The sequence below is a fragment of the Narcine bancroftii genome, chromosome 3, assembly GCF_036971445.1.
Source record: "Narcine bancroftii isolate sNarBan1 chromosome 3, sNarBan1.hap1, whole genome shotgun sequence".
Taxonomy (NCBI): domain Eukaryota; kingdom Metazoa; phylum Chordata; class Chondrichthyes; order Torpediniformes; family Narcinidae; genus Narcine; species Narcine bancroftii.
Genome location: NC_091471.1, coordinates 239,586,344 through 239,600,527, shown reverse-complemented (window position 1 = coordinate 239,600,527; position 14,184 = coordinate 239,586,344). Strand labels below are relative to the sequence as shown.

General features: G+C 48.6%; 3 protein-coding genes across 11 annotated transcripts in view; all 3 read right to left on the bottom strand.

Moving 5' to 3' along the window:
* Nucleotides 1–8,885, bottom strand: part of LOC138758389 (dedicator of cytokinesis protein 7-like) — a 158,981-nt gene extending 150,096 nt beyond the window's left edge. For all 9 annotated transcript variants that reach the window (XM_069927221.1, XM_069927222.1, XM_069927227.1 and 6 more), the window contains exon 1: nt 8,751–8,885. In XM_069927221.1, coding sequence (XP_069783322.1) covers nt 8,751–8,797 — 47 coding nt within the window. In that variant the 5' untranslated portion in view covers nt 8,798–8,885. The remainder of the gene's footprint in view (nt 1–8,750) is intronic.
* A 477-nt stretch (nt 8,886–9,362) lies between these two features.
* On the bottom strand, nt 9,363–10,940 carry LOC138756800 (uncharacterized protein DKFZp434B061-like). Its single transcript, XM_069923188.1, has one exon. It carries the CDS (start codon nt 10,938–10,940, stop codon nt 9,363–9,365), a length of 1,578 nt encoding a protein of 525 aa, XP_069779289.1.
* Nucleotides 10,941–11,057: 117 nt separating this feature from the next.
* Nucleotides 11,058–12,359, bottom strand: LOC138756799 (uncharacterized protein DKFZp434B061-like). Its single transcript, XM_069923187.1, has one exon. The coding sequence runs from the start codon at nt 12,357–12,359 to the stop codon at nt 11,058–11,060; it is 1,302 nt and encodes a 433-aa protein (XP_069779288.1).
* Nucleotides 12,360–14,184: the final 1,825 nt, after the last annotated feature.

Here is a 14,184-nt window from a genome sequence, read left to right as displayed (position 1 = left end):
ACTGCCACGACTATCCTCTACTGCCACGACTATCCTCTACTGCCACGACTATCCTCTACTGCCACGACTATCCTCTACTGCCACGACTATCCTCTACTGCCACGACTATCCTCTACTGCCACGACTATCCTCTACTGCCACGACTATCCTCTACTGCCACGACTATCCTCTACTGCCACGACTATCCTCTACTGCCACGACTATCCTCTACTGCCACGACTATCCTCTACTGCCACGACTATCCTCTACTGCCACGACTATCCTCTACTGCCACGACTATCCTCTACTGCCACGACTATCCTCTACTGCCACGAGTATCCTCTACTGCCACGACTATCCTCTACTGCCACGACTATCCTCTACTGCCACGACTATCCTCTACTGCCACGACTATCCTCTACTGCCACGACTATCCTCTACTGCCACGACTATTCTTAGTCACATGAGAGCAACTCAGCATTTATGAAAGATTGAAAAAGTGCATTATTGGTTTGCATTGATCAGTTAACCAATAAAACTGAACTTGAGGAAAACAGCCAATATCTGCACATTGCCAAAAATATTTTGAAATTTATAAGATCTAGAATATCTTCATTAATCAGACAAAAGCAAAAAGCACATACTTTAACTCCGGGCACGTTTCCTCACACCATTCAAAAGCATAGTACCAGGGCGGAGGTGAGTTGGGTGTAATTGGACAGCACGGGCTCGTGAGCTGAAAAGAGCCTGTAACTGTGCTTTATATCTAAATTTAAATTTTAATATTATGAACTAAAGATTTACTAAGTCTAAAATTAAATTTTTAACAAGTTTCACAATATATTTTCCTTCAATATTCAAGAATTTTTTTAAAGTGCCCATTAAAGACAAATAGTTTGTGTCCACACAACAAAGCAATGATCAGACTGGATACAAAAGTAGACAGTATAAATATATTTTGCCCAAGAAATATCCATTATATGTTCATTTTAATTAAGCATCATAAAAGCAGCAAAGTGGGTATTTAATAATTAGCACATTGAATACTCACGGTTTGCAACTTTTAATTGAACAGACAATAGTTATAATTAGAATCATGTATCATTGAGCTGTGATAACTGTAACTCTTGGGAATTTGGTAGTGCCAGGCGAGAGACTCTCTGAACCATTGGAAGACATTCTGTTATTTCAGTTTTTCCCAACACAATCCCATGAATTGAAAGGAAGTGGGAAATATACAAGCACTCTGGCCTGTGGAGCAAAAGACTTGGTGTCTCCACATTACTGCTCTGAACTCAGGCTGCAAATCTACCCAGATCCCTGGCCCCCGATATTCCCCACTCCAATCTTAGCTCCAGCTATACACCTGGTACACAATTCAGATCTCAGATCCCCAGTTCTGCTGGTGACCCTGCTTTCACTCTTGATTCTCAGCTCATATTCTGAACCAGATGCCAGACCATCAAGATTACTGAACAACCAGATGCCAGATTATTGGAGTTTTACCAAATGTTTACAGTTATGGTTAAATGTGTTCAACCTCATTTTTAAAGCTGTATAAAACTGAAGGAACCAGAGAACAGCTTCAACGTCTCTTTACAATCTTAAAGATTTGAGATCTCATACCTTGATAAAGGGTGTAAGCCTGAAACTTTGGTTATGTACATTTTTCTTTGCTATATAAAGTTCACCACTAAGTTTCTCCAGCATTTGTTTTCATTTCAACCGCAATGTCAGCAGGCTTTTGTGTTTTACTCAAAGATTTGATGATGGATATTTACTGAACCTGCAAAGTGAAAGAAAACCTTTGCATTTATAAATCTCTTATTTATGTGGGATGAAGAAGGCCATCGTTCATCTTCAGCTTAACCATCTAGAACTACCTGACACTGTGCTGAATCACCTGTTCAGTAAAAGAAAAGTATTATCTATTCCCCTGCTTCAATGAGGCATCCCTTGCTTCCGGCCTGCTTCGACGCAAGATGGAGTTCAAAACTTTCCAAAGGAGAAAAGTGACATTTTGTAACCTCAAGAGCTTCGGCTATCATTTAAAGTATAGTGTACCCTCTGAGCAGCTACAAATACAGGCAAGATGTAACCAAAGCCACATTGCAAATCAAAAATAGATGGAGCGATAATTATCTACTGACCCACTGTCAAAATATTGCAATTTAAATTGAGAATAAAATCATTTAGTGTTTCCTTCTAATTTAAAGAACTGTGTTTTGTCCATTGGTAAAGCTTTCTCTATATTCTTCAGTTCAACCAAAAAAAAGGCATTCTATGCATCTGTACATGTCATCATTAACCAGCTAATGGGGTGTAGATGAAGCAACATGCATGGATTTAGAGTTTGAACATGCCCCAATATCTCAAGAACATTAAATTTTAAAAATATGACCGCAGACCACAAGATGACATTTTGGGGCTGACAAGCAAAATCTTGGTCAAAGCAGTAGATTTCAAGAAGCATTCCAAAGGAGGAAAACAAGGTAGAGGCAATGGGAGAAAAATTCCTCAGGCGAGGTCAGCAATAGCGAAGCAATTACATTTAGGGGTGATCTGGAGAAGGGTGTAAAGCTTAAGATTATAGAGATAGGGAACGATATGGCAATGAAAATCCAATTCGCGCGTTTTGGAAAAGAAAGATGGGGGGGGCGGTTTAAAGGAAATAGGTACAACATAGGTGTTATTAATGATAAAAGAGTCTCACTACACTGATTTTCTCTCCCTTGATTTGAGAAAGCACAGACCTCTAAAAAGGCAAAATACATCCTGCCTGATTCGACTGTTAATTTCCTTTAGGGAAAACATGAAAATGAGCACGGATATGACAGAACTATGCTAAGGAATGGGCAGGGCTCCTGTACTACTGGGATTGGAACAGTTGAGCAACATCAGAAATGGCTCACCAAAATTTTCATTAAACAATATGAAAGCGATAAATGGTTATTGAGAGAGTTAAGATTAAACAGGAAAATCCCTGTTATTCAGAAATTCAAGCAACTGGCAAAAAAAAAGGGAAAAAAGGTTTAAAATAAAATACACAAGTTTAAAATTAGCATGCCTTGCTGTTATTTTGCCAATCACACAACATGCAATTAACTAGAAAATACACTTATCCGGCATCTACCAATCCCAAAAGGTGCCGGATACCAGGGGTTTCACTGTAAGCCATTTAACAACACTTAATATCATTTGCTTTTGTTTCTATCTTTATCAAGGATACTAATGCTGATGCATTAAATAAAGCATGACTTACACATGCAACTTTATTAACAGGCATAACTAGTTTACAAAGAGTTTACATGTTAATACTTACAAAGGAGGCAAGCAGCAAGAATGATGTTGAAAAGTGTGCTGACTGGCTGCATCACGGTCTGGTACAAGCTTAAAGCCCTGCAAAAGGCAGTGAACAGAACCCAGGACATCACAAGCAAAATCCTCCCCACCATCGAGGACATCTATGGGGAACGCTGCCATCGGAGAACAACAGCAATCATCAAGGATCCACACCACCCAGCACACATTTTGTTCTCACTGTTGCCACAAGACTCACACCACCAGGTTCAGGAACAGCTGCTCCTCAACAACAAACTCAATCAGGGACTCATTTCAGGACTCTTACTTTTGCACTTTATTGTTTGGTTTTTTTTCTTCTTCTCTCTCCGTATTGAACAGTTTGTTTACATGTGTACATTATGTAGTTTTTTTGCACTGTCAATAAATGGTAATTCTGCCTCACGTACAGGAAAAAGAATCTCAGGGTTGTATGTGATGGACTCTGGCAATAAATATGTTCTGGTTAAATTGAATTGCATTGGAATACAGGGGAAACAATAAATTAGTAATAACTAACAAGTGAGTTTTTTAACATTAGTGAGGATATCATTTTCTATTTAAATATAGCATTTAACATATTAAAACATCCCATGCCACTTTACAGGAATTAAACTGAGCTCTGATACCATTACATGTAAGGAACCTTTGGGACAGATAATCAAATGGGTTTTTAAGAACAAAAAGGTTCAAGGCAGCGACTACAGGAGAAGGATGAAAATCAGGAGTGCACAGGAAGCTAGAATGGTAGGCAGGGATCTCTGGGATGTGGAAGCTAGAGAAGGCAATATAGAGGAAATATCGTTCTACATTGTTACAAAACTTACTTCTGAACTCTTTGAACAGCAACACAGTATGGCTCAGTCCAGAATCAGAACAAAGGGTATAGCATGTAAAACATGAAAGTCTGCAGATATTATGGTCGAAGTAAATGCACAATGGTGGAGAAACTCAGCAGGTCAAACAGTGAGCTTTATAGAGCAAAGATAAAGATACATCACCAACATTTGAGTTTAGGTCTTTCGTTAATTTTCATCAAGGTACGAGCAAAGTGTAGGCAGGCGCCCGTGCCCAAATCTTGATGAAGGCCTTACCTTCATCTCTGCTAAATAAAGTACAGTTTGACCTGCTAAGTTTTTCCAGCTTTGCTTTGAAAGTTTATCATAACTCAAGCATTTATTAAACACAAGTCCAGGTGATATCATTCACCATATAATTTGAAAGCTGGTCAAAACAAAATACAAAGATTCAAGCATATGCATGATATCCAATTCAAACTGAATTGAATATCTTGTCATCACTTTTCATCTCCAGCAGAAACTGATGAATTCATTAACTTCTGGATTTAAACTATTCACTGAACAAACAAAAAAAATCTGATCAGAAACAAGAACCACCCCCCCACCCCCATAATTTTGGCATATAAGTTTCATGTTTTTCTTTCTTGTGTATCAAATTAAATAACATTTTGTTTATTGTACTATATAATTTGTAAATAAATGGCTTCACAATAAAGCTAATTGTTTTTCAAATAAGCATAATTATGATAACCATCAAGTTTATTTTTGCCTTCCTCACTTCAAATCAAGCTACATGTTTCCCAAATACTTGGCTGTTAGTGACCCAACAGTTTGAGAATTCCAGGTGGAAAGTGCCATCCATACTCATTCGTTGAGGGCCTGAGCTAAAAAGGTCCCAATATTGACTGGACATCTCCACAGGTGAGTTCTGTTAATAACAATGGATGCTACTCAAGGGGGGGTACTCATTTGTTCTTCTTGGAGTAAAAAAAATGAGAGGTGTACAAGATCATGAGTGGTTGAAAAAAATGGAAAAGTTATTTCCATAAATAGAAGATTCAGTAATTTGGGAATGACACTAGTTTAAAGTGAAAGACAATCTGTGCAAGGAGCATGCAAGAAATAAACTTTGTTGCAGAGGTGAGTGTTATCTGGAACTCACTGCATCTCCGGGTGGGGAAAAATAGTTAATCAGCTTTCAAAAGGCCAAAGTAAAATACTAAAGTCTGCAGAGACTGTGGTCAAATCAAGACCACCCGTAAATTGGAGGAGCAACACTTAATTTTTTGTCTTGGCATTCTCCAGCCAATGACATTAACGTTGACTTCTCTGGGTTCTGTTAGCCTATTCCCTGTTCTCCCTCCCTTGTCTATCCCTCTGTCTTCTTTCCCCCAGCTCTCCACCTCCCCTCCCCTTGTTTGCTGGCGTGCTCTCCCTCACCTCTTGCCTGTGGGACTGTGGCCCCCCCCTCACCATTTTTTTCATTCACCTGCCTACATTTTTTTCATAACTTGATGAAGGGTTCAAGCCCGAAATGTTGGTTATGTATCTTTATCTTCGCGATATAAAGTACAATGTTTGACCTGCTAAGTTTCTCCAGTATTGTTGTTTTACTGCTTTCTAAACGTAATTGGTTAGGATGAAGAAAATAAGGTAGAGGTGTGCAGGGAGCATAATAAATAGATTGCAATGAAGAGAAATGGACTTGATGGTCCCTTCCTACAATGTTATTATGCTAAAACTTAGTAATATTGTTGAACCCCAGAATGGCAAGATGAGGTACTGGGAGATGAGTGCGAATAAAGTGTTTGCGAAGAACTAAAAAGGATCGGGAAGGGAGTGCGGGTAAGAGATTTGAGAAAAAGGAACAACTGAAGAGGAAGAGGCAGAGGATGTGTGTTAAACGAGCAGATTTCAGATTTATTGTCAGAGTACATAAAAGCCTGAGATTCTTTTTCCTGCGGGCATGGCAGAATTACCACTTAGTAGTACCTGTAGTGAAAAAAACTATACTCCTGTACACATGTAAGCAAATAAAGAAATATAAATACACTATGCAATACAGAGAGGGAAAAAAAAATCAATAAAGTGCACGTCAGAGTCCTCGTATGAGTCCCTGATTGAGTTTGTTGTTGAGTCTGATGGTAGAGGCGGAGCAATTGTTCCTGAACCTGGTGGTGCGAGTCTTGCGGCACCCACACCTTTGATGCCAGCAGCAAGAACAGAGTGTGAGCTGGGTTGTGTGGATCCTTGATATTTGCTGCTATTCTCCAACTGCAGCTTTCCCTGTAAATGTCCTCGATGGTGGGGAGGGTTCTGCCTGTGATGTCCTGGGCTGTGTCCATTACCTTCTGGAGGGATTTCTACTCAGGGGTATTGGTGTCCCCATACCAGCCAGCCATCACATTTTCCACCACACATCTGAAGAAATTTGTCAGCGTTTCTGATGTCATACCAAACCTCTGCAAACTCCTGATCAGGAAATAGAGGCATTGATGTGCTTTCTTCACGATGCCATTAGTGTGTTGGTTCCTGGAAAGATCTTCTGAGATAGTGACTCCCAAGAACTTAAATTTGCTTGGAGTTCACAGAAGTCAAAACCATGTGATATACAGGGGTTAAAACCTTGTGAAAGACAGATTTGAGTTACAGCAACCAGAATTGGTGCTAGACCTCAAAAATGAAGACGCCGTTTACATCCGGTACCGCACGGATGGCAGTCTCTTCAATCTGAGGCTCCTGCAAGCTCACACCAAGACACAAGAGAAAATTGTCCGTGAACTACTCTTTGCAGACGATGTCGCTTTAGTTGCCCATTCAGAGCCAGCTCTTCAGTGCTTGACGTCCTGTTTTGCGGAAACTGCCAAAACGTTTGGCCTGGAAGTCAGCCTGAAGAAAACTGGGGTCCTCCATCAGCCAGCTCCCCACCATGACTACCAGCCCCCCTACATCTCCATCGGGCACACAAAACTCAAAACGGTCAACCAGTTTACCTATCTCGGCTGCACCATTTCATCGGATGCAAGGATCGACAACGAGATAGACAACAGACTCACCAAGGCAAATAGCGCTTTTGGAAGACTATACAAAAGAGTCAACCAACTGAAAAACCTCACAAAGATTAGCGTATACAGAGCCGTTGTCATACTCACACTCCTGTTCGGCACCGAATCATGGGTCCTCTACCGGCACCACCTACGGCTCCTAGAACGCTTCCACCAACGTTGTCTCCGCTCCATCCTCAACATTCATTGGATCGACTTCATCCCTAACATCGAAGTACTCGAGATGGCAGAGACCGACAGCATCGAATCCACGCTGCTGAAGATCCAACTGCGCTGGGTAGGTCACGTCTCCAGAATGGAGGACCATCGCCTTCCCAAGATCGTGTTATATGGCGAGCTCTCCACTGGCCATTGTGTCAGAGAAAAGGTACAAGGACTGCCTAAAGAAATCTCTTGGTGCCTGCCACATTGACCACCGCCAGTGGGCTGATATCGCCTCAAACCGTGCATCTTGGCGCCTCACAGTTCGACTGGCAGCAACCTCCTTTGAAGAAGACTGCAGAGCCCACCTCACTGACAAAAGACAAAGAGGAAAAACCCAACACCTAACCCCAACCAACCAATTTTCCCCTGCAACCGTGTCTGCCTGTCCCGCATCGGACTTGTCAGCCACAAACGAGCCTGCAGCTGACGTGGACATTACCCCTCCATAAATCTTCATCCGCGAAGCCAAGCCAAAGAAGAACTCCTGGAAGGAGAACATGGAATCAGTAGCTATTTTCTTCCACAATGAATTCTCAAACCCAGACAAGAGTAAGCAACTGTGGTTCTTCCACGATGAAGTTACAAACCAGACAAGGTTTGTGGCCAAATATAAAAACAGACCCAGTAGAATTCTGTCCTTTTTCCAAAGGGACACCAAAATGGTCTTCATTAATTCAATAAAGAACATTTCGGGCTCGAATCCTTCATCAAGGTAGGAGCCAAATGTAGGCAGGTGCCTGAAGCTAGTCAAAGTTGTACTTTATGTAGCAGAGATAAAGACACATAAACAACATTTCAGGCTTGAGCCCTTCACAAAGAAACTCAGCTGATCCAAGTGTTCTTTGTATAGCAGAAATAAAGACGCATAACCAACGTTTCGGGCTGAATCCTTCATCAAGGTAGGAGCCAAAAGTAGGCAGTCGCCTGAAGGAAACTCAGCTGGTCTAACAGTGTAAACAAAGGTAAAGATCCCCCCTGAGACCCCCGGGCCCGTCCCCCACCCCCCGAGGCCCCCGGGCCCGTCCCCCACCCCCCGAGGCCCCCGGGCCCGTCCCCCACCCCCCGAGGCCCCCGGGCCCGTCCCCCACCCCCCGAGGCCCCCGGGCCCGTCCCCCACCCCCCGAGGCCCCCGGGCCCGTCCCCCACCCCCCGAGGCCCCCGGGCCCGTCCCCCACCCCCCGAGGCCCGGGGGCGGCCTCCCTCCCCATTGTTTTGAGGTAAATTTCCGTCGGTATTGGTCCCAGTTGAAACTCCCGCTTCGCCCAGGTTAATGCCGAGCCTAGCGGCCCCGGGACCGGAGAAAGTTTCCGCCTGGCAGCTGCTGTTGGTCCCCTTCCCCGGGGAACGGCTGGCGCCAACTCACCGGTTAATCTTCTGAGCGAAAGCGCGGCGCTCGGTTGAAGTGGCCATGGTCCTGGCGACGGGAACCCGAGCGAGCGGCGGCTCAACCCACCCCGCGGCTCGGGCATCTCCGGGATCCGGAATGGACTCTCCGGGATCCGGGATGGACTCGGCTCGGGATGGACTCGGCTCGGGATGGACTCGGCTCGGGATGGACTCGGCTCGGGCATCTCCGGCAGCCGGGATGAACTCGGCTCGGGCATCTCCGGGAGCCGGGATGGACTCGGCTCATGATGGACTCGGCTCGGGATGGACTCGGCTCGGGATGGACTCGGCTCGGGATGGACTCGGCTCGGGATGGACTCGGCTCGGGATGGACTCGGCTCGGGATGGACTCGGCTCGGGCATCTCCGGCAGCCGGGATGAACTCGGCTCGGGCATCTCCGGGAGCCGGGATGGACTCGGCTCATGATGGACTCGGCTCGGGCATCTCCGGCAGCCGGCATGGACTCGGCTCGGGATGGACTCGGCTCGGGATGGACTCGGCTCGGGATGGACTCGGCTCGGCTCGGGCATCTCCGGCAGCCGGGATGAACTCGGCTCGGGCATCTCCGGGAGCCGGGATGGACTCGGCTCATGATGGACTCGGCTCGGGCATCTCCGGCAGCCGGCATGGACTCGGCTCGGGATGGACTCGGCTCGGGATGGACTCAGCTCGGGCATCTCCGGGAGCCGGGCTGTACTCGGCTCGGGATGGACTCAGCTCGGGCATCTCCGGGAGCCGGGCTGTACTCGGCTCGGGATGGACTCGGCTCGGGCATCTCCGGGAGCCGGGCTGGACTCGGCTCGGGATGGACTGGGCTCGGGATGGACTCGGCTCGGGCATCTCCGGGAGCCGGGCTGGACTCGGCTCGGGATGGACTCGGCTCGGGATGGACTCGGCTCGGGCATCTCCGGCAGCCGGCATGGACTCGGCTCGGGATGGACTCAGCTTGGGATGGACTCGGCTCGGGATGGACTTGGCTCGGGCATCTCCGGGAGCCTTCGTCCCGATGGGATGGACTCGGATCATGATGGACTCGGCTCGGGCATCTCCGGCAGCCGGGATGAACTCGGATCGGGATGGACTCGGCTTGGGATGGACTCGGCTCGGGTATCTCGGCAGTCGGGATGGCTCGGGATGGACTCGGCTCGGGCATCCCCGGCAGCCGGAATGGACTCGGCTCGGGCATCTCCGGGAGCCGGGCTGTACTCGGCTCGGGATGGATTCGGCTCGGGATGGACTCGGCTCGGGATGGACTCGGCTCGGGCATCTCCGGGAGCCGGGCTGGATTCGGCTCGGGATGGACTCGGCTTGGGATGGACTCGGCTCGGGCATCCCCAGCAGCCGGAATGGACTCGGCTCGGGCATCTCCGGGAGCCGGGCTGGACTCGGCTCGGGATGGATTCGGCTCGGGATGGACTCGGCTCGGGATGGACTCGGCTCGGGCATCTCCGGCAGCCGGGCTGGATTCGGCTCGGGATGGACTCGGCTCGGGATGGACTCAGCTCGGGCATCTCCGGGAGCCGGGCTGTACTCGGCTCGGGATGGACTCAGCTCGGGCATCTCCGGGAGCCGGGCTGTACTCGGCTCGGGATGGACTCGGCTCGGGCATCTCCGGGAGCCGGGCTGGACTCGGCTCGGGATGGACTGGGCTCGGGATGGACTCGGCTCGGGCATCTCCGGGAGCCGGGCTGGACTCGGCTCGGGATGGACTCGGCTCGGGATGGACTCGGCTCGGGCATCTCCGGCAGCCGGCATGGACTCGGCTCGGGATGGACTCAGCTTGGGATGGACTCGGCTCGGGATGGACTTGGCTCGGGCATCTCCGGGAGCCTTCGTCCCGATGGGATGGACTCGGATCATGATGGACTCGGCTCGGGCATCTCCGGCAGCCGGGATGAACTCGGATCGGGATGGACTCGGCTTGGGATGGACTCGGCTCGGGTATCTCGGCAGTCGGGATGGCTCGGGATGGACTCGGCTCGGGCATCCCCGGCAGCCGGAATGGACTCGGCTCGGGCATCTCCGGGAGCCGGGCTGTACTCGGCTCGGGATGGATTCGGCTCGGGATGGACTCGGCTCGGGATGGACTCGGCTCGGGCATCTCCGGGAGCCGGGCTGGATTCGGCTCGGGATGGACTCGGCTCGGGATGGACTCAGCTCGGGCATCTCCGGGAGCCGGGCTGTACTCGGCTCGGGATGGACTCGGCTCGGGCATCTCCGGGAGCCGGGCTGGACTCGGCTCGGGATGGACTCGGCTCGGGATGCACTCGGCTCGGGATGGACTCAGCTCGGGCATCTCCGGGAGCCGGGCTGTACTCGGCTCGGGATGGACTCGGCTCGGGCATCTCCGGGAGCCGGGCTGGACTCGGCTCGGGATGGACTCGGCTCGGGATGCACTCGGCTCGGGATGGACTCAGCTCGGGCATCTCCGGGAGCCGGGCTGTACTCGGCTCGGGATGGACTCGGCTCGGGCATCTCCGGGATCCGGGCTGGACTCGGCTCGGGATGGACTCGGCTCGGGATGGACTCGGCTCGGGATGGACTCGGCTCGGGCATCTCCGGGAGCCGGGCTGGACTCGGCTCGGGATGGACTCGGCTCGGGATGGACTCGGCTCGGGCATCTCTGGGAGTCGGGCTGGACTCGGCTCGGGATGGACTCGGCTCGGGATGGACTCGGCTCGGGCATCTCCGGGAGCCGGGCTGGACTCGGCTCGGGATGGACTCGGCTCGGGATGGACTCGGCTTGGGCATCTCTGGGAGCCGGGCTGGACTCGGCTCGGGATGGACTCGGCTCGGGATGGACTCGGCTCGGGCATCTCCGGCAGCCGGCATGGACTCGGCTTGGGATGGACTCGGCTCGAGATGGACTCGGCTCGGGATGGACTTGGCTCGGGCATCTCCGGGAGCCTTCGTCCCAATGGGATGGACTCGGCTCATGATGGACTCGGCTCTGGCATCTCCGGCAGCCGGGATGAACTCGGATCGTGATGGACTCGGCTTGGGATGGACTCGGCTCGGGCATCTCCGGCAGTCGGGATGGCTCGGGATGGACTCGGCTCGGGCATCTCCGGGAGTCGGGCTGGACTCGGCTTGGGATGGACTCGGCTCGGATGGACTCGGCTCGGGATGGACTCGGCTAGGGATGGACTCGGCTCGGCATGGATTCGGCTCGGGCATCTCCGGGTGCCGGGCTGGACTCGGCTTGGGATGGACTCGGCTCGGATGGACTCGGCTCGGGATGGACTCGGCTCGGGATGGACTCGGCTCGGGATGGACTCGGCTCGGGCATCTCCGGGAGCCGGGCTGGACTCGGCTCGGGATGGACTCGGCTCGGGATGGACTCGGCTCGGGCATCTCCGGGAGCCGGGCTGGACTCGGCTTGGGATGGACTCGGCTCGGGATGGACTCGGCTCGGAATGGACTCGGCTCGGGCATTTCCGGGAGCCGGGCTGGACTCGGCTCGGGAGGGACTCGGCTCGGGATGGACTCAGCTCGGGCATCTCCGGGAGCCGGGATCCCAAGTTCGGCAATCTCCGGCAACTGGCCATGAAAACCCTTTTGTACAGGATATTTTGTTTTGACCATGTAGAAATGACAGTGCATTTTATACACAGTCCCCTCATGTCAGGGTCCCGTAATATCTGGGACCTGGCAATTAAAGTCGACCAAATCAGCCCAATTTGACGACGGTGACAGAGAAGAACCTCCCCTCCGCACCCCCGATGATCCCATCCTGTCCGTACCTGAGGATGACATGCAAGTTTTCTTCATGAGAATGAATCCACCCTGGATGAAGAACCTGACCGAGTATAAAAGATCTGACCAACTTACCAAGGTATTCACGGATATCTTCAATATCTTGAACTCCTCCTGGAGGAAGGATGTTAGAACTATTCCTAGGATAAGAATCTACTGATACAGTTGCTGCAGAGAATTGGATCAGAGGGATTGGCAGAGAGGAGTTTCCCTCCCCCCATCGACATGATCTACCCAGATCGTTGTCTGAACAGGGTGCGCAAAATCATTGAGGACCCCTTCCACCCCACACACAACATCTTTCAGCTGCTCCCATCAGGGAAGAGATCCAGGAGGATCAGAGCCAGCACCACCAGGCTGAGGAACAGCTTCTCCCCCACGGGCAGTGAAAATGAGGAACGACCAAAGAAACTTCTCACATTGGCCCTCCAAGATGTTCAACCCACGGGCAGACTCATCTATTCACCAAACTTCATCTATTTATTAGTGGATGTGAATACTTGTTCTGCATATGTGTGATTTGTATGTATGTGATGTCTGTGTTTTTTGCACCGAGGACCAGGGAATGCTGTTTTGTCAGGATGATGACAATGAACCTGACTAAAGGAAAATTATGTTGAATTGTTGTAATATTACAATTTGTGTGAGCTTACAGTGTTCAAATTTTCCAAGAGCTTGTCCCATGCAGAAAACAATGACCACATCAAAAGTAGAGCATTGATTGAAACCTTTACTTTTTGAACACCAAGTAATTTAAGAACACGTGATTAGGTCTAACTATTAGCACATAGATTCAATTCTTTGCCTAATTTTGGACTGAAGTAATGGTATATTGTTTTTAAAAATTACATATTGTTTGGATCTTGGCCTCTCCTTTACATTTTACCATAAACTAGTAAACTGGAGAGATCCTACTTGAAGGATAAATTAGGAAGCAGTTTGAGTTTGCCAGAATATGTGATTACAGATACAATGATAATCAAAAGATTTATAACAAATATGTATATTAAACTGCAAGAAAAGGAGAATGAGGAAACAAATGGTAAAACTAAACAAAAATGGGAACAAGATTTAAATATAAAGATAAAAAAGGAAACATGGGAGAAGTTATGCTCTGGAACGATGAGAAATACAATAAATACGAGGTTACGTATGATACAATATAACTGGATACACAGGCTATACATTACACCTCAAAAGTTAAATAAATGGGACCCAACAGTATCTGATAGATGTTTTCGATGTAAAAAAGAAATGGGAACAACAATTCATGCAATCTGGACATGTGAAAAAGTAGAAAAATTTTGGGAAGATCTCAATCAGATATTAAATAAAATAACAGAAAACAATATACCAAAGAATCCAGAGATCTTCCTCCTAAGTAACATAAAAAACAAAGAATTTGGAATTGATTTGGAGGATGCACAAAAAAGATTTGTTAAGATAGCTCTAGCCGTAGCAAAAAAATGTATTATGTCAACCTGGAAATTGGAAGATAATTTGAAAATACAACAATGGTATATAGAAATGAATAAATGTATTCCATTAGAAAAAATAACATATAGTTTAAGAAATAATATTGAAATATTCGAACAAATATGGGAGCCTTACATGAAACACAATAGCGAAAACCTACCGGGGACAATCACTACCT

Coding starts and splice junctions, on each gene's coding strand:
- LOC138756800 (XM_069923188.1), bottom strand. CDS start 10,940: ATGCCCGAGCTGAGTCCATCCCGAGCCGAGTCCATCCCGAGCCGAATC.
- LOC138756799 (XM_069923187.1), bottom strand. CDS start 12,359: ATGGTCAAAACAAAATATCCTGTACAAAAGGGTTTTCATGGCCAGTTG.